General features: G+C 41.3%; 1 protein-coding gene across 4 annotated transcripts in view; it reads left to right on the top strand.

Annotated features, from left to right (window-relative positions):
• Positions 1-18,962, top strand: part of AIG1 (androgen induced 1) — a 208,521-nt gene extending 189,559 nt beyond the window's left edge. For 2 of the 4 annotated variants that reach the window (XM_037034812.1, XM_037034808.1), the window contains 2 exons: positions 10,939-11,102; positions 18,288-18,962. In XM_037034812.1, coding sequence (XP_036890707.1) covers positions 10,939-11,102; positions 18,288-18,315 — 192 coding nt within the window. In that variant the 3' untranslated portion in view covers positions 18,316-18,962. Of the gene's footprint in view, positions 1-10,938; positions 11,103-11,898; positions 12,201-18,287 lie in introns of those variants that run through there. The other 2 variants (XM_037034810.1, XM_037034809.1) reach the window with 1 other exon arrangement.
• Positions 18,963-20,472: the final 1,510 nt, after the last annotated feature.

Below are 20,472 nucleotides of genomic sequence, written 5' to 3'. Positions count from 1 at the left end.
CCCTACCAACATGTCAACTTGATGTTTGGTCACCTGTATGCTTTGAGAAGGTCCAAATGATTCAAGTTAAGCAAAACCGATATGACTTTTGTTACGGGAAACTCGAATTGAAGCCTCTCCAAGGGAATATGACCACAGGACCAGGTAGAAAGTGTGACTCAGAGGTAGATCTTTTGAAACCGGTTGAGACATGTGTTAGGAGAAAATATTCTGAAGTCAATGATGGCCTGCCTGTGTGGATGAATGACCCTGATATTTGCAATTGAGAAGCAGGAGAAAAACACATTCACTCCCTCACTATAAGAATTCAGGCCGGGAGGCACGCACAATTTGCCCCTTTCCCCAGGGATGGGTGGAGGGACTTGTAACCTTGAAAACATCTTTGTGTGTGAGAAGCACAGAAAAATATTATATATTTTTGCACAGGGAGCAGCAGTGGGAAGGTGTTTTGTTTATTTGTTTATCAGTTTGCTTGTTTTCTATCTAACCAAAGTGGACAGTGCTAACAACTTTACATTATTTCATGCATACATGTCTAAGGTGGGCAGTTTATACCCCTTTCCCAAAAGGGAAACTGAGGCTGGAGAAGTTCAATAATATCCAAGGTGACCTACTGGCGTGTAGACGAGCTGGAAGTTGATCCAAAGAATAGATGACACGGGTACATAGACAGGACCAGCTACATAATTAGCAGGGTCAGTGCAAAATGAAAATGTGCAGAAGTGATCAAGGATTCAAGGCAGTGACAACACAGCATTGAAACAAGCACAGGGCCCCCGGGTGGCTGCCTGGGACGCACAGCCTCCAGGCAGCCTGGTGCTTAGACCATCTCAGGCTCAGTGTATCTGCACTCACTCCGGAAAGAAAATTGGAAAGACTTCGGTCAGTCTTAAATGATGATTATGCCTTAAGAGACTGCCTTGCAGAGTACTCCATGAAACCCACAGTACAGGAAGGATCAGATCATTCTTCCTGTAACGTCTAACATAATCTCTGGAATTGAGTTAGGGGATATTTCCACACTGCTTCTGATGGGGCCCCTCCGGTTGGTATTTGCTTGTGGATGGTTGCTCTAGCTCTATCACACACATGGCCAAGGAGCACTTTTGGAGTGCTGTTCCGAGAGCCTTGTTGCTACCCCCACGCAGACATCCTCTGTCATATTCCCTGGGACCTACAGTCTTTTCAGTGGGAACCTGGGCAGCCCCTCTGCACCGTAATCTCCTCAAGGGCACCCCTTTGCACCCTCACTGTTGCTTATTCCACCTGGCACAAACTGAGCACTCCAGAAATGTTTGCTGAATAAGCGAAGGAGTCCATGAATTCCAGAAAACTCTGGTAGAATTCTAGGTTTTCAAAAATGTGATACAAACAAGGCTTCATGCAATCAGTACTCAGAAGATGGTCCAAAAGCCCTATAGAATGACCCTAAAATGAAATGAATATGACTAAAGAGAAGGCCAGGTCTACAGTCAGCATTTGAGGCAAAAGTCAAACATGCCCTTGAAAAATCCTTCAAAAGCATCAGAGTGGAGGTACCATGGGAGACACACAGAGACCCACTGGGTGAGAGCTGAGTCATGTCCCTTCTGTCATTCCACACCGAGATACACATTCATTGCCTGCCAAGCAGTGTAGTAAACTCCAGTAGGCTGAATGCATAGGTGATATGCCAGTTTCTTAAGAAGTAGGTCAGTGCCTTCTCTGAAGGAAGTGTTTATGACTTTATCTGCAGTGGTTTTCCTCTCCTCTGAGGAAGTTTTAAAATCTGATCTTTGAGTTTTATAAGAGACTTAGTCTTACATTAAAACTTCACCAAAACTGACTTACCTTGCATCTTGCAACGTTTCTATATTTCACACATTTTCCATAATGAGCATGAATTACTTTTAGAGTCCATGGAGGGAAAAAGAAAAAATTTACCCAGAGACTTTATGCTTTGATTATTTTTGGTTCTGAGCACATTAAAAGCCTTGCAGAGCCCTGTTCCCATCCATCGCATCTTCGTGGTCAGAGCACTGGGGACCCTGCTGAGCGCCACGTCCCTGCTTCCCCACAGATTGAACCTCCGTTTGCCCCACACCTCTCATCTATAAAATGGTGCTACTATACAGAATACCTGCCCCAGGGAGTTGCACGTTGCCTGTCAGTGAGAATTCAGTATCAGTAGCTATTGCTATGAGCTGTACTGCAGTGAATTTGTTCTATCCTGTCTTATGACCTAATATCCTGGCTGCCAAATAGCTTGGCTCCTTACCAAAATGTGAATAATAAAACAATTTTTAAATCCTCTTTAAAATAAATGTATCATAAGAACTGAAAGGTCATCATTAGGATAAAGAAAGGTGACAGACCTGGCTGGTATGGCTCAGTGGATTGAGTGCCAGTCTCCAAACCAAAGGGTCGCTGGTTCGATTCCCAGTCAGAGCACATGCCTGAGTTGTGGGCCAGGTCCCCAGTCAGGGCACATGAGAAGAAACCACACATTGATGGTTTTTCTCACTCTCTTTCCCCCTCCCTTCCCCTTTCTCCAAAAATAAATAAAATTTTTTTCTAAAAAAAGAAGAGTGATAGAGCCAAAAAAGGGAGGGACATTGTGTCTCCTTCATTACAGCTCCTCCAGGACCCCAGTGACCTCCACAACTCGTGAGCTATGTGACAGGTTGAAACTTGGCCATGTGGCATAGAGAACTACTGAGCTTGACAAGGTCAATTTTTCTTTACTTACTATTTACCATTTGTATCTAGTCAGCATCCAGAGTAGATGTGAATGATACACTTACTACCTGAAATCAGAAAAATAGCTTGCTTCTGCTTCGTAGGTGGAAAGTCTGTTTCTTTTTACTATTATTGTTTGGTTATAGTTGTCCCCATCTCCCCTCCCCATCACTCTCTCCCACCCTACCCACCCCTAGCTCCCACCCCGTTTTCTTTTTTCCATGGGTCTTTTTGTACATGTTCCTTGATGACCCTTCCCCCTCTTTGCCCTGTTATCCCCTTCTCCCCTCCCCTCTGGTTACTGTCAGTTTGTTCTTTATCTCCATGTCTCTGGTTCTATTTTGCTCACTTGTTTGTTTTGTTGATTAGGTTCCACTTATAGGTGAGATCATATGGTATTTGTCTTTCACCACCTGGCTTATTTCACTTAGCATAATGCTTTCCAGATTCATCCATGCTGTTGTCAAGGATAGGAGCTCCTTCTTTCCTTCTGCTGTGTAGTGTTGCATTGGGCAAATGTATTTTCTAATTACTCTCAGTTCTTCTCAGAGCTACTGTGCTAATAAAATGTAACCTCCTCTACTCTTGAACCACTTGTTCATTGGCTTCAAGACACTACACTTTTCTGTCTTCCTCCCAAGTCAGTAGCCCACATTTTTTTTTCTTTTTTAGCTTCATCCTTAGCTATTCCTTAAATCTTGATCTTTTTTAAGGCTCCGTTACAGACTCACTGTATTCATACCTTATCCTCTATCTGAGTGGTCTCAGTCTGTTCTGGTGGCTTCAGCCACCATCTTTTTGCCAATACACCCAAAACCTGTATTGGCACATCAGTCCTCTTCTCTCCAGTTCGAACCCATGTAACTGCCTTCAGGATATCTCCACTTGGATATCTTACAGGTACCTCAAACTCAACGTGTCCAAACAGAACTGGTAACCCCTCAAACCAGCTCCTTTACAGCATTCCCTGCCTCAGGAACTGGCAGCATCCTCCTCCTACTTAATCAAGCAGGAATCTATGATTAATCCTTAATTCATCTCAGTTCCCTAACTGCCTAAGTCCAGTCATAATCGTCAAGTTATCTTAATTCTATTTTCCAAATCAGTGTGTTTCCAATGGACTTTATTGTGAATAAAACATATACAAAACATCCTTTGCATCATGACCCCATCAACACACATGTGCATGAAACTCATCAAGTGGAAGTTCCACAACCCATTTTTATCATCACTGCAGACAAGGCCTTCTGATATTTTCTCTTATGTTTTCTTCTAGTCTTACTTTTTAAATGCTAGCAACCAGTGTGTTACTGGCAAATGTTGCATTGGCCAAAAAGTTCATATGTTTTTTTCTGTAAGATGGCTGTAGTAGCACTTAGCTGTCTATAACTTCATTCGAAACAATTGTGTTAGACTGTATGGTGACAGTTGTCATATCAGTGTGCATTTTTTAAAAACGTATCAAAATTGGTGAATTTTTGTGTAGCCATTTTAATATTGAAGATGGAAGAATATGCAACATTTTCAGTGCATTATGCTTTATTTTGTCAAGAAAGGTAACATGCAACTGAAATGTAAAAAAGAGAGAGATTTGTGCAGTATTTGCAGAAGGTGCTGTGACTGATCGAACGTGTCAAAAGTGGTTTGTAAAACTGAGTGCTGGAGAATTTCTCGCCAGACAATGGTTCATGGTTGGGTAGACCAGTTAAAGGTGAGAGCAATCAAATTGAGACATTCTCTGAGAACAATCAACCTTCTAACCTGAGAGAGATAGCTAACATACTCAAAATATGTAAACCAACAAAATTATTAGTGAAAATAAAAAGTGTGTCTTTTATTTTATGGAAAAAACCTTACGGACTTTTTGACCAACCTAATATCTAACAACTCACTCTTCGGTAGCTGAGGGTGGGTAAGCCTGATGTGCATTTGACATTCTTCGGTTGAATTTGAACCACCAACCAACCAGCTTGCAAACATCGTGAAGATCCAATAGCCCGCTCTCCTGGCCACCTGATTTATTTCACATTTATTTAACACCCCTCAAAGACTTCCTGATGTCCACCATAGGACAGTCTACAGTTCTTACTATGGCTTAAAAAGCCACCCATAGGTGGCACCTGCCTGCCCTTCATGTCCTTTCTCCCTCGAGCTCAACAAAATGTTGTCTTGTTGAATATTTGGAAACTCTCCCTATTTTGGGGTCTTTTGACATGTGATTTCATTTGGCTAGAAAGCACTTGCCTCCCATCTTTGTTCAATTAACTCTTACTCCTCCTATGGTAGCTTAAATGCCATTTTGTTCATTTACCCTTTCTTCTATGTGACAGGCCTGGTGCTAAGAGCTGAGGATACAATGAGAAGTAAAAACAAATGTAGTCCCTCGCCTCACAAAATTCAGATAGTCTAAAGGGGGAGAAATATTATTCAAACAAATATGTCATTCAAATTTAAGTACTAATTTAAAAAGCTTTAGAAATAGAAGAGAAGCCCTGGCTGGTGTAGCTCAGTAGATTGAGCATGGGCCTGCGAACCAAAGGATCACGGTTCAATTCCCAGTCAGGGCACATGCCTGTGTTGCAGGCCAGTTCCCAGCAAGGGATGCATGAGAGTTGATATGCATGCAATGTATATCAATGTATATCAATGTACATTGATATTTCTCTCTCTCTCTCCTTCCCTTCCCCTCTAAAGATAAATAAATAAAAGAAAAGAAAAGAAGAGATTCATGGTTCTGAAAGAGCTTATAAAATCTGACCTAATCTAATAGGCCAGAGAAACCTTTCCTAAGTGATGAGTGGTTAGGTATAATAATTGAGCTAAGATATAAAAGCAAAATATAATTTAATGAGTCTAGGGGGTGGGTAAAAGCATAGACAGGGAAAAAAGCATTTGAAAATCTGCATGGCAGGAAGGAACGTGGAAAAAATCACAGAGCCAAATGAAAGCCAGTGTAACAAAAGCAAGCTATGGTATGGAGGGATGAAACAGGTAGAAGCCATTCTGTGAAGGACACTCTCCACTTTGCTAAAAATGTGGGTCTTTAACAAAATACAACGGTGGAGGCATTCACATGTCCAAGCCAGCGATATAATGTGTTCAGATTTCTGGTTTGAAAAGATCCTTCTGGCAGTTGTGAGGACGAATTGGAAGAAGACACAAGTAGATATGGAGAGAAATGAGAAACTATGACAATACTTCAGACAGAGATAGATGATTATAGCATGCATTCAGATGCTGGTGATAGAGATGCAAACAAAAACATATTGGAGAGATGTGTGAGATAGCCATGACAAGACGAAGTACTGGGTTGAAAAGGTGTGGTGAAAGAGAGGAAAGTGACAAAGGTAACTCTCAGGTTTGAGTTGCAAAACTGAATGGAGCTAGCGTCGTTCTCAGGGATGAGGAACACCAGCGGAGGACCAGATTTGAGGGAAACGAGTATGTGGTTGGCTACAGATATATCAAAACTGAGGTATCTTTATGATGTGCAAAATGAGATGAGGTGAGGACTGTTTGATTAACAGTTCATAGGTCTTGAATTTGTGAGATATTCAAGTATAGGTAGTAGACAGGAAGCAGTGGGCATGAGTAAACTCGTCAACTGAGAATGTATCACCAGCATCTGAATGCATGCTATAATCATCTATCTCTGTCTGAAGTATTGTCATAGTTTCTCATTTCCATATCTACTTATGTCTCCTTCCAATTCGTCCTCACAACTGCCAGAGGGGACTTTTCAAACCAGAAATCTGAACACATTATATCGCTGGCTCGGACACGTGAATGCCCCTTCCATTGTATTTTGTTAAAGACCCTCATTTTTTTTAATTAAGTAGAAAATTTTATTTAACTCTTGTTCAAGTACAGTTTTCTTTCTTGTATTCCCAGCCCTGCCCTCCCCCAGTGCTCCCCACCTCCCTCCCATCTCTGCCCCCCACCTTAGTTATTGTCCATGTGTTCTTTATATTTGTTCATGTGAGTACTTCCCCTTTTACCCTGTGATTCTCTCCCCTCTCCCCTCTAGACCCTGTCAGCACGTTCTGTGTTTCAGTGTCTTTGGTTACATTTTGATTGCTTGTTTGTTTTGTTGTTTAGATTCCTGTTAAAGGTGATATCAAAGACCCTCATTTTTAACAAAGTGGAGAGTGTCCTTCACAGAATGGCTTCTACCTGTTTCATCCCTCCACACCATGCCTTGCTTTTCTTATACTGGCTTTCATTTGGCTCTGTGATTGCCACATTCCTTCCTGCCATGCAGATTTTCAAATGCTTTTTTTTTTCCTGTCTATGCTTTTACCCACCCCCTAGACTCATTAAATTATATTTCACTGAGAACCAAACCTTAAGGAAATTCAACATTCAATGGTTGGGTAGGGAAGAAGGAAATCACAAAAAGATCCAAGAAGAACAACCTCACATATAGGGGGAGAACCAGAAGAACTCAATGTCAGCATGTTTTGGTGGATTATCAAGAACAGAAGCCTGACCCTTGTGGGTGGAGGAATAGTGCAAAGTGCAGACATGGAGTCAATGAGTGTAGACTCATTGGAGAAGTTAGTTTTGAAGAGAAAGAGGTGTGGAGCAATGTTTGTGAAGTTGATGGAAAATCTTTTGCTGTGCTTTAATGGAAGACATTAGAGCATATTTATCAGCTATGAAAAAATTGACTTAAAAGGAAGTTGAATACACAAGAGAAAAAAAAACACTGATGGTGAATGGAAGGTCCCCAAAAAGGAGGAAATGATCCCTGGCACCTGTGACATCCTATACTTAACATTTTCTTCATTCTACTGCACTTAATATCTGTATTCCTCATTGGACTGTGATTCATGAAGACCTGAATCACCTTTGCCTCACTTACTTTTGTATCCCTAGTGTCAATCTCAGGACTCAGGAGGTATTAATAAATGTCATTTTTAATTGTACTTTAAAGGGAATGACTTTGGAGGTACATTTAATAAAATAGACTACCCCACAAGTCTTATGGTACTGTAACACGTGCATATGCTAAGTCCTCTACAAAAACTATTTGGGTGATTCAAAAAGCTGCAGCCATGGGCAACTCATAATTGGCAGCCTCATCACAACAATGAACACACTCATGCATCACTTCTCATGCAGAATTTTTTAGCAAAGAATCGAATCACCCAGGTGATTCAGTCCCCCTATAGCCCAGATTTGGTGCACTGCAACTTCTGGCCTTTCCTAAAACTAGAATCACCTTTGAAAGGGAAGAGAGGAATGTTCAAGCGTGATGCCAAATTGGATGCAAATTTACTACTCAGTTATTTTGAATGCAATGGCCACACAGTGCACACGCTCACTCCATGGTGTCTACCGCCCCCACTGAGTAGTATAGTGAAATGGCCATTGTTCATGCATGTGCATTCCAGTCCACTCTCCTTGGCTGCCAGGTTACATCAATGTCACACAAACCATTCTCATTATGTTAACAGTGGCTGGACTTTTTCCAAACAGATTTCATATACTTATGCACACATGTGTGCATGAGCACACAAACACACCTTGGTTATCAATTTTTAGGCTAAAATTAAAATTGATATCATTACTTTAAGCAGAAGCTATTTGGGCATTAAGACAAGACAGCGTTAGATTAAGATAGAATTTGAAAGGTAACCAAGAAGCAAGAACTCTCTGCAAACAGATGAGCAAGCCCATGAGTCACGCATGTGCAGAGAATTGAGCCTTGATTATATCAAGGAAACAAACGGTGAAAGCACAGCTTGTTGGGACAAGAAGATGCATCATTCACACTGATCCAGGTGAAATCCCACATAATAGGACTATTGCATCTGAGATGGTTGGATGGCCTACTAAGTCAAGAAAACTTTTTAAAAAGAAAACCTTTACTTCATTTTTGAAGGCAATAAATGTGCCTCATTTAGGGAAGCAAGTCTGTGCAGCAGATAAGAAATCATATGTGCATTCTTTTCCTATTTTTCTAGACAAGGTCTTTAGTCTACTGTGTTTGTTTATCTGTGAAATGGGGATAATCATACTTCAGACGGTGATTGAATAAGGTGAATGGGATTATGTATCATATTAAAGCACATATTCTGCCCCAAGCTAGTACTGGAGTGACAGAGTAGTCATCAGTTTAAGAGGTAAGAGACAGGGGAAACATATTTGCTGTTTGGTGATGGGGAGAGGGCAGAGATGCACAGAAACTAGGATGCAGGGGTGATGATGATGTCATGGAAATGTCAGGTTAGAGATGCTCCAAGTAGAAATGTGCAGTGGGCAACCTGGGGCTCCAGAGTTCAGGGAGAGTTCAAGGCTGGAAATAGACATTCAGGAGTCAGCTACAAATAGACAGGATGTGGTCATGGTTACCTATTCAGTGTCATGATTCCATATGGACCAAAAATACACTGCAGACAATGTCTGAAGAGTAGAGACCTGGTATCAGAGACATTACCAAAAGCTTCAAATGTAAGTTTCATTTTCTGGAAGCAAGTAGAATGCCAGCAGCAGGTATTTAAAAATATGACTAGCATTCATAATTTGAATTGCTCGCCTATTCGAGGAAAGTTTTACAGTGAGTCAGATTATTTTATAAGTTGATTTACAAAGTCAATTATAGATCTGTGGTATTGCATTTTGGGGATATTGCATGTTATCTGAATGAAAATTAATAAGCTGTGTGATAGGCACACAACACTGTCTACACTAATTAAGACAAGATTAGGAAAATAAAATTGCCTCTAACTTATGAACAATATTAAGCATCAGAATCTCATAGGATTCTGGCTGCTCCAATGAGAATAGGTTATAGAATAGACTGTAGCCAAGGTACAGGAGGCTCTTGGCATGGTTCTGTTGAGAGGTGATGAAGACTTGAGACGGTAGTGGTAGCAACGGTGAGAAGTAGACAATTTGGTTATATTTGGAAAGTAGAGCCAGTTCTAACAATCAAATTTCTAACTCACAAATGCTTCAGCCTTTAAAAAATAATGACTGGCTTGGCTTCCTCTTTTGGTAAAATATTTTTGTTTGGACTGTTATTCAAGCTGCCTGGCTGGATCTCATGACCACCTCTTCCCTCTGGGGCAGTGTTTCTACTTACTGACTCCCCCAACCAAGGAAAGTTTTTGGGTGTATTTTCCCTAATCTCCACCTCGTGAAAATACCTTATTGTGCCAAAAATACACAGGGTGGGACAAAAGTAAGCTTACAGTTGTTCATATAGAAATAATACAATTAATAAATGATATTACAAAAATAAACTCTATGTTTTGTGGACTCACAACTGTAAACCTACTTTTGACACACCCTATACATAACATAATATTCATTATTTTCACCACTCATGAGTGTACAATTCAGAGTCACAAAATATATTCACTATGTTGTGTAACCATCGCCACTACCCATTCCCAACATATTTTCGTTATCTCCAACATAATCTCTGAACCCATTATGCAGTAACTCCCCATTCCCCAATTCCCCTTAGCCCCAGGTAACTTCTATTATACTTTCTATCTCTATGAATTTGCTGCTTCTAGTATCCTATTTAAGTGGAATGATATGATATTTATCCTTTTGTGTCTGGCTTTTTTCACTTAACATAATGTTTCCAGTATCCATCTATGTTGTAGCATATATGAGAACCTCATTCCTCTCTAAGGCTGAGTAATATTTCACTGCATGTATATACAACATTTTCTTCATCCACTCACCTGTTGGTGGACACCTGGGCTCTTTCATTCTTTTGGCTACTGCGAATAATGCTGCTGTGAACACGGCCGCCCAGGTGTCTGTGTCCCTGCTTCAGTGCCCTTGGCTCTAGACCTCGGAGTGGCATTGCTGGGCCCATGGATTGTTAGTACTACGGCTAAACTGTGTATCAGCCTATGTTCCATGCCTAACAGCCTAACTGCTTCCTTTTAGTAATTGTGCTAGTTATGTAAGATATTAACATGCAGGAGTCTTGAGCAAAAGGCACACTGGAATTCCCTAATACTGTATTTGCAACTTCTCTGTGAACCTAAAATTATTTTAGAGTTAAAAAAAAGAAGTAAAAGAAAACAAACAACAACAAAATCTCTGGTAGCTCCTAAGTGTCAGAAGCAAAACCATGATGGGCACTGATGAAGACTAGTTGGAATGGGGGGGTCCATATTTGTAATATTAGCAGCTTTGAGATCTGACCTGAAAGTAAATTCTATCTTGGTCACCGTTGCAATTCCATTGCAGGGTGTGCTGGATCCATCACGTAACTGGGATGTGGGTGTATCCGTTCCTGGAACACCTTGGCTCAGGACCCAGAATCATCTTCTTCGGGTCTGCAGCCATCTTAATGAACTTTTTGTACCTGCTGGGAGAAGTGCTGAACAGCTATATCTGGGATACACAGAAAAGTAAGTATTATTTAGGGGAGTATAAAACAAGAGAATTCCTGTCGTAAAACCTTGTGCAGAGACTGAAGGAAAATTCCACTGTAGCACAGAATCACGTAGGAAGACTTACCTTTTTATAATCACAGCATTAATCTAAGAGCTCCTGGCAGTAACCGGAATGGTTTATTACTCACTTTGTCTTATTAGGTAGTAAAATATCCAAACCTAAGAGAATAGAAGCGTGTCTATAAAATTTTATAAGGAGTTTACTCTGATTAATAAAAGACAGCCTTAGCTAAAGAACCCCCAATTAAATAGTTTAATTATTAACTGTAACCAATCTTTCCCTGGCTAGTGTGGCTCAGTGGATTGAGCACCAGCCTGGTCACCAGTTCAACTCCCAGTCAGAGCACATGTCTGGGTTGCAAGCCAGGTCTCCAGCTGGGGGCATGCAAGAGGTGACCAATCAATGTTTCTCTCACACATCATGTTTCTCTCACTCTCTTTCTCCCTCCATCCCCCTCTAAAAATAAACAAATAAAATCTTTAAATGTAACCAGTCTCAGTAGAAGTCACCCAGATCTCCAGTTTTTACACCATCCTTTCCAGGGGTGCAGTAGCCTCAGAGACGCCTCACCACCATTCTGCTCAACCTTTAAGCAGCACAGAAGGCTCAGGCCACTGAGATTCACCAGTGACTATCATGTTCAAGGGTTGAAGTGGCAAAGAAGTTCGGGCAGTAAAGGATAATACTTCATTGCTGCATAAACTCTCTTAACCTACGGATTGATTTCTCTTTTGTTTCTATTTACGGCAGAGCCTCCACCCCGGCAAGGCATGTAATCTTACCCAAGCTGTGCAAAATCTGACCAAAGTGTGTGTAAGATAACACAAAATTGGGAAGGTGGCCAAAGCAACCGTGCAGACATGTAGTGACTTGGGTCCTGCATGAGAATCCATCTAAAGGCAAGATGAAGTGGGGATGTCAGAGACCTCTCTAGACATCACCAGGAAATGATCCACTTTCCACAGACGTCAAGTACCCTACTGTGTGCCAGACACTCTGCAGGGAACGTGATCTAATTAGACAAATAAAGCAGTCATTGCATGGTCATTGAATCGGGCTTCTTATGTGTGTGGCTCTCCCAAGATGGTATGCCTCAACGTACCAGCCAATGTTAAATGGCCCAAAGGAATCTGAGGGTTTTTTCCCCAGCAGCTGGCTTGATTTGAATAAGTGGTCTATATGTAAAAGTGTCAAAATTTTTTATCCCGTTCAGGCCATAACTTGAGGGCCCAGAAACCATATTTTAATAATTTTCCTTTCTGTTCAATGGGAATAGTAATCTTTCTCTATTAATTAACTTATAAAAGTATTTAGTTAACTTTCAAAATGTATTCAAAGTTAAATACCCCCTGGCAGGGTAGCTCAGTTGGCTAGAGCATTGTGGGTTCGATCCCCAGTCAGGGCACATACCCAGGTTAAGGTTTCGAGCCCTGGTCGGGACACGGGCAGGTACTGGAGGCAGCTGGTTGATGTTTCTCTCTCACATCAGTGTCCATCTGTCTGTCTGTCTCTCTCTTTCTCTCTCTGTCTTCCTCTCTGTCTAAGTATCAATAAACATAGCCTCAGGCGATGATAAAAAATTTTTTAAATAAAAAATAAAATGCAAACCTTATCAACTTTTGGGGGAAAGGCCATATTTCAATTTAAGCTAATATGTCCAATGTATGTTATTCAGGAAGTGTTTATTCAATCAAGCCTGCTTCCCCTCAACTGGCTTGATTCCAACAGTCATTCGGCCATTGTTGTATAACTTCTAAGAGAGAAGATGGCCTGAAAACCAGGAGGGAAAAAAAGTTCAATCTACATAAATAAAATACTACATTTTAGCAACTTTGAGTAAGAAGTTAAAAATAAGGCCCTGGCTGGTGTAGCTCAGTGGATTGAGCGTGGGCCTGCGAACCACACGATTGCGGTTCGATTCCCAGTCAGGGCACATGCCTGGGTTGCAGGCCAGTTCCCAGCAGGGGACCCACGAGAGGCAACCATACATTGATATTTCTCTCCTTCTCTCCTTCCCTTCCCCTCTAAAGATAAATAAATAAAAAATCTGTAAAAAAATAAAAAATAAAAAAGAAGTTAAAAATGAGTAGTAAAACTAAGGGTTGTTATTTTTAGTCATCTGTTTAGTTTAATTTGTGCCATTCTTTGAAGCAACACGAGTTACAGTTGACTAATATTTTGTAGCTCATGTCAGGTTTAGAGATTAATTTTATCTACTTGGGACCATGTAGTTAATTCAATGGAGACAGAGGTTTTGTGCCAAGAAATCATCTTTTTCACATCAGAGAGAGATGACAAACTAATGGCCTCCTCCAAACCTTACCTGCAGAAAAGTTTTGTCAGGCCTCCATAGTGGGACTTTTATTTGGAACCAACACTTTGAAACTGGGAGATCTCATATAGAGGCCAGATTTTTTATCTCCTCAAATATTTTAAGACCTGGCAACAGTGGTCTGGAGCTGAGGGTCAGTTGTTCCCTTTAAATGGTGCTCTAATTTACCCTAGTCCCCCTCTGGCCACTTTGCTCAGTCCCATTAGTTGGCTTGCTCTGCAGGTAGTTGATTTGAAACTGCCAATTAAAAGCAGAGGAGGAATCGAACAAAAAAGAGAAAGGACTCCTGGACTTGGATTACAGGGTGCTGATTGCGGGGTGGAGGAGAGTGGTGGGTGTGGAAGAGGTCATAAGGAGGATAAATGGTAATGGAAACAATACAATAAAAAGTATTTAAAGATCAAAAACTAAATAAATAAAAGAAGTGTGTGTTGTGTGTGTGTGTGTGTGTTATAGAATGAATCGAATACAATGGAGCACAGTATTACGATCCTCAGCACATTTACTACACCCCAAACCAAATTCCTCCAAGGAGCAGGAATGCCACATTTGGCCCCCCTTCTTTTCATCCATAATGACTTTGAGTGGCTCGACTTCCTCCACTGGGAATGTTATGTTGGCCTCAACTACAAGATGAAATCACATTGTTACAGAATCCTAGAACTAAAAAGGAGATCAGAAATCATCTAAACCGACTCTTTCTTTTTATTAAGAAACAACTGAGGCCCCGAAATCTTAAGCAACCCACTAAAAAGGGCGGTTGCAGAGCCAACACCTGAAGGATGTTGTTTCTAGTGAACTATCAGAGTGTCTCCACCGGAACACCAGACCCGCGAGAGTTCAGAAAATTCACCCAGAGCTTATCAAATAACAAAATAGACCAACCTGATATGAGCTATGAAAAAAGGCTTTTAAGGGAGGCTAAATTTAGAGGTATTCATTTGCTCTTTTTAAAAGAAAGTAATTCCATGAGACTTTGTGGATAGTGTATTAGTTCGCTAGGGCTGCCACAATAAAGTACCACAAACTGGATGACTTTAACAATAGAAATGTCATGTCTCACAGTTCTGGATGCCAAAATCAAGGTCTGAGCAGGGTGGGTTCCTTCTGAGGACCATGAGGGAAACTTTGTTCCAGGCCTGTCTCCTCCACTTATAGATGACCATTTTCACATTCACATGGCATTAACACTTATATATAAGGCTGTCTCCAAATTTCTTTTTTAAATATTGTATTCACACTCAAGGATATTTTTCATTGTTTCTAGACAGAGAGGAAGGGAGATAGAGACAGAGAGAGAGATAGAAACATCATTGTGAGAGGGAAATATGGATGGGTTGCCTTCTCATATGTGTCCCGACGGGGGATCAAACCCACCACCTGGCTGTGTGCCCTGACTGGAGATTGAACCCAGGACTTTGGCCCATGGGACAATGCCACAACCAAATGAGCCATTCCAGCCAGGGCCAAATTTGTTTTTTTTTATAAAGACATCAGTCATATCTGAGTAGGGCTCACCCCAATGGCTTCCTTTTAACTTGGTAAAGACCCTCTCTCCAACACAGTCACATTCTTACAGTACTGGCAGTGAGGTTTGGGGAGACACAATTTAGCCCATAGCACTCTGCCTTATGCCCCCCAAATTCATGCCCTTCATTCATGCAATATACATTCCCAATAGCCCTCAAAGTTTTTCCAGCATCTTAAGTCCAAAATCTCACCTTAAATATTATCTAAATCACATGTGGGTAAGCTGGGGGTACAGTGCATCCCAAAGCAACATTGCACTCCAGTTGTGAACCTGTGAACCCAGGAAGAAAGTTGTCTGCTTCCAAAATACAATGGCTGAACAGACATAGAATATATGTTCCCTTTCCGAAAGAGAGAAGTCGCAGGGTAAGAAAGGGTCATGATTCCCAACCAAGTCTAAAAGCTAGCAAGGCAAATTCCATTCCATTTCAAGGCTTGAGAATAATCCCCTTTGGCTGAATGTCCTGTCCTCGGGACTCACCAGGAGGGGGGCTGTGGCCCTGCATCCTTGGGCTTGGGCAGCAGCCCTACCCTCTGGAACCAAGAACGATCCATCCCCTAAAATGCTTTTGGAGTTAACTCTTCCTTCATTTCATCCCGTCCCTTTCAGTCTATGTCAGCAGGGTTTCTGCTGGTACCAAATTCTCAAAAAAACCTTTTGGCTTCCCACGTAATTCATGGGGGTCCAAAGCATCCGACAGAGCATCCCCTACAGGTCCTTCCCAGAGTCTGCTGAGATGATCAATTGGATTCACAGGTCACGTACCTGGTCTCTTTCACAAACAGTTCGGCCACATCCTTGGCCTTCTCTCACATTCTAAGGTCCTGGAATTTAGGACCTCAACAAATTCTGTGGGGGACACAATTCCACCTACAATACCTAAAATACGTCTGCACTTTAGCTAAGAATTTTTCCCCATTCCGATGTGTCATCTTATTAAAGTCAAACTTCATATGACCAGAAATGGAAGCGTCCAAGGGTGAAAGGCCGGGGTGAGGGAGGAGAAAGCAGATGAAAGGAGGTCAGCACCAGGCCTCTGACACAAACTTGCACCTTCCTTCTCTGCCAACTGCCCACCAGGCAGCCTTGTCCCAGCCCTGCACTCAGGTTGCGTCCCCACCCCCGCCCCCCACCCCCGCCCCAGCCCAGGGAAGTCACAGATGAGTTAGTCTCTGGGGATCAGTCAGCTCTTCCTCTGTGTCCCCGAAAGCACCTCCTGCCTCAGCTTTGTGACAGGTTTCTTTCAGTTAGGTTTCATTTGTGTGGAAATTATACCTGTGGCTCTTCCATGTTATTTACAGCTGACTAATTTTTCCCTCTACCTACCAGCTGCCAAGTGAAAGTAGGTGGGGAGCCGTTTTCCCTGTCTGGGTCAGTGAGCACCCCCTGTTCTCCACCCCCGCTTTTGAAGGTTCCGCTCTTACTGCCAAGCCAACCCAGCTGCAAGAAAACACTTAGGAGGAAAACGAGAGGCAAGCGGCTAGCTCCCAATAGCTCCTCCACGGGGATGGACAGGGGACGGAGTGGGGGTCAAGTCACATGGGTTGTTCCAGCGGAATCTGTTGTGTTTGTCTGCCTTTGCCTTGGTTACCCAACAACTAAGGCATCGCCTGCCTTCCCCCCTCTGCCCTGCCCCTCCTCCCTTTGGATGTCATGACTGCTCCGTGTGAAGTTTCCCTTAGTATGATTCTGGGAATTACTTTGGAAAAAGTGTTACAGATCTCTGCCAGTTCCTTAGTCATGCAAACCAAACCTGAAAGAATGTCTAAGGACACCTGTTCAGAGCATGTTATCCAGAGCCCACTGCCACCACCCTGACCCTGCAGAACACAGACTAACAGCCGAGATGGGAGGGGCACATCCCTCCTACCCTAAGCCCTATCATGGTGGCCCCCTGCAGTTAGGCTTCATGGGTTTTTATATTGCGAAATTCCGTAGGTTGTTCTGTTTTCCCTCTAGCCCAGCCTGCTGAAGCCTCCTGTGTTTACTGTTTATTAATTGATTTAGTAAGGTTTAATGGAGCTCCTACTGTGAAAAAGACACTGTGTTATGATGTGCTAGGGATATACAATCCGAAATAAAACAGTTGAGGGCTCTGTCCTCAGAGAGCTTGCAATTTACAAAAGAACACCAACAGAACCTTCTAAGCAGCATTTGGTCATTCTTTTGTCCCAGCAAAAAGTGTTCGAGAATTTAGTGTCACAGAAAAATACTCAGCTAGAAAAACTGAAGTAGGGAGCCATTTGCTCGATTTCACTTTAATTCATGAGAATGACTTGAACGTTTTCATCTCCAGGAAAACGATACATCATTAACTATTCGCTCCAGACAACAGACAGAGGTCTTACCAGCCAGATCCATGAGTCTCAGGAAGAAAAACAGTTCTACCAGTCTTGGGGTGAACATAGGGAGAACTTAAGTTTAAGTGCAAATGGGTATGGATATAAACAGTTCTTGTGGCTAATGGGCTGCGAGCTTTAATATATATATATATATATATATATATATATATATATATACACACACACACACACACACATATATATATATACATATATATATATATACATACATACATATATAGATAGATAGACAGATAGGTATATTTCTTGATTTTTTTAAAATCCAGAGTCCTTGTGCCCTGGCTGGTGTAGCTCAGTGGATTGAGCACAGGCCTGCGAACCACACAATCGCGGTTCGATTCCCAGTCAGGGCACATGCCTGGGTTGCAGGCCAGTTCCCAGCAGGGGACTCATGAGAGGCAACCATACATTGATATTTCTCTCCTTCTCTCCTTCCTTTCCTCTCTAAATATAAATAAATAAATCTTTTAAAAAAATCCAGAGTCCTTGTCTTAGAAAGGGACAGGACTGAAATAAAAAAAATTAAGAAGGTCAGTTAGGAACTCATCAGCCGCACACCTCCTTTCACTAGAAGCTGGTCACACAGCAAGCAGTCCAGTCGGGGACTTCCATGCAAACTCAGTGAGTCAAGAACTAACTTGAGTCCCTCACTCCCAGAAGCCGTAAGAACTGAGTGTGTCCCGGAGATGTTCTGTCCTGATTTGGTGGGAAAGGGTGGCGAGAGAGGTCACTGATGAAGTTTCTAGAAAAAGCCATGAAGGACTTCTCTTCTCAGCTAAAAAGAAGGGGTGAATGCGGGAGGGTGGGTGAGAAGTGTTGAGAGGAGAGTTTTGGGGTTTTTTTTTAAGCAGCTTGGCAAAGCTGCTCCTAGTTCAATCTGATGCTCACATAAAGTGCTCTGCCTGTGTTTTAGGTATGGAGGAAGAGAAGGAGAAGCCTAAACTGGAATGAGATGGAAGTCTACACGGAAGAGCTGAGTGGAGCCTCCAGTGTAGACTCGTTCCCCCGGGCGCTGGCAGTGCAGCAGAGGAGGCCCCAGAGGCCTGGACGGAACTCGCGTCCACCTCCTGGCCCCAGAGGAAGGGCACCTTTTATAGAGACACGCGGTCTACCAGGATAGAACCCAGTTATTTCCAAAATAACTCCCCCTCATTGTTTGTCAAAGGACTCTTTCCAAGTTCATGATTGATGATAACATTTTTTTTCCTCTCCTGGTTTTTAAAACTAAAATGGGTCATTGGATTTTAATGTGCACAATGTAATACCATAAAGAATAAAATGCTATTGTGTTTCTTGTTGAGAGAATTGGTGAAAATCAAAGGCGCAGATGCGGAGGAAGGCATTCGTGTATTTGTCCCCAGGTGGCGGGGGTAATGAACCTGGGTCAGTGTAAGTCTGGAGGAAGTGGAATGGGTGGTTCGTCCCTATTGCAATAACGTCACAGTTGCCTCAAAAAGGCAATGTTAGTAAAAAGTATGTCGATTTAGTCAAATCCCTGAATGTTTTTGGATCTCATGGTTTAACCTTGTGAAACTTCTCCTAAATGCAGACTGTGACTTTCATAAAGACCAGGCAGCTCTTAGTCTGATATCTGTGTGGTACATCTCAAGCCCTAACAACACTGGCGTCCTCTTTCTGACTTTGTTTCTATTACTTGTTGAAAATGGTTTTACTGAACCTGGTTCTTATAGTTTAATGATTATAAAAATCTGTATCTTTCCGATAAATCCAAAAAGAATCATTTTTTGAAAAAAAACCTAATTTACAAAGTGTTAGATCATAATTAGTTTTCAAGAATACTGATGCAGAATATGTAGTAAAACACACAAAAGTAAATCTTAGAGAAATATAATGAAGGAACGAATAAGAATAAAAGCAGCAATTATGTAAGGTAGCAGGAAAAGAACAGTGGAATTGATAAAGTGATTATTATAGTATTTCATCTATACAAAGAACATTAAAACATGAAAATTACTGATATATTAACTGAAAAGAAAGAGGAGGAAAGACAAATATAAGCACAGATGTGAAGCAACTTTTTAACTGTAAAAATATATTTTATAGCTCTATGATAACAAAGTCTTAGTACCTAGTGAATTATGCAGATTTTAATGAAAAATAAATTCAGTAAGAATCAGAAAGCTGTAATAGACTGACACTCATGGAAGATATTTTTTATGTTTCAAATGGGGAATTGGATCCAAAGATCCTTTATGAGCAAGTTCTTAAAAACTTTCAAATAACAAATCTCATGTTATTTAAATCATTCCCAAATTACAAACTGATAAAACACTTCCCGAATTATGTTTCAAAATTAATCCTTAATAATAAAGCCAACACAGCAAAGAAAGAAATTTTACTTGCTTTAACTAAATGCTGGCAACATCAACCCAACACTACACAAATAATTTTTCAAAACTATAAGTAATGTTTATTCTAAAAATTCAAGGATGGCTTAATACTAGGGTTTTTTGTCAAAAGCCTTGTCTCAGTGATGCACAAAATACAAAATCATATGATTCTCTCCATAGTTGCTCTAAGGCACTTGAGAAATCTAAGCATTTATTTCTGATAATACCATTAGTAATACAAACATATTTCATATCATGAGAAAAAACAGTCCTCTCAAACACCAAACGCATTTCATTTGGGGTCAGAGCTAAAATGTCCATGACGCTATTATTGTTATTGTTCTGAGATGTTTGGAAATGTGAGATCCAGCATCAAATAAATTATTCTTTGACCTGGACAGAAAAGTTTCATGGTTAAAAAAAGTTTTATGTAAGTACGTAACTATAGTATTGATGTTATTAATGGAAAAGAAAAATGTGGTTAACGAATAACAGGAAAGGGGCAAAACCACCATTTAAAAGGAAACCATTTTTCCAGATGACTCTCAGAAGTGGAAACCGCAAGGAGTGGAATATTTGTAAGGAGTTTCTGGGACAGTTCCTCAGGGACCTGGTGACTACCCATCTCTGCTAGCAAATTACCTTTCTTACTTTGGCCACCAAACTGACGCCTCAAGAAGCTGAAGCCTGTGGGTTTTCGATAGAAAGCTGATTCAATTCGTAGGATAGTAGTTTGAATGTATACCT

The sequence above is a fragment of the Sturnira hondurensis genome, unplaced genomic scaffold, assembly GCF_014824575.4.
Source record: "Sturnira hondurensis isolate 20B ecotype Veracruz unplaced genomic scaffold, ASM1482457v3 Scaffold0022201, whole genome shotgun sequence".
Classification (NCBI taxonomy): domain Eukaryota; kingdom Metazoa; phylum Chordata; class Mammalia; order Chiroptera; family Phyllostomidae; genus Sturnira; species Sturnira hondurensis.
The sequence above is the reverse complement of the archived record's forward strand: the minus strand, read 5'-3'. Positions and strand labels throughout refer to the sequence as shown.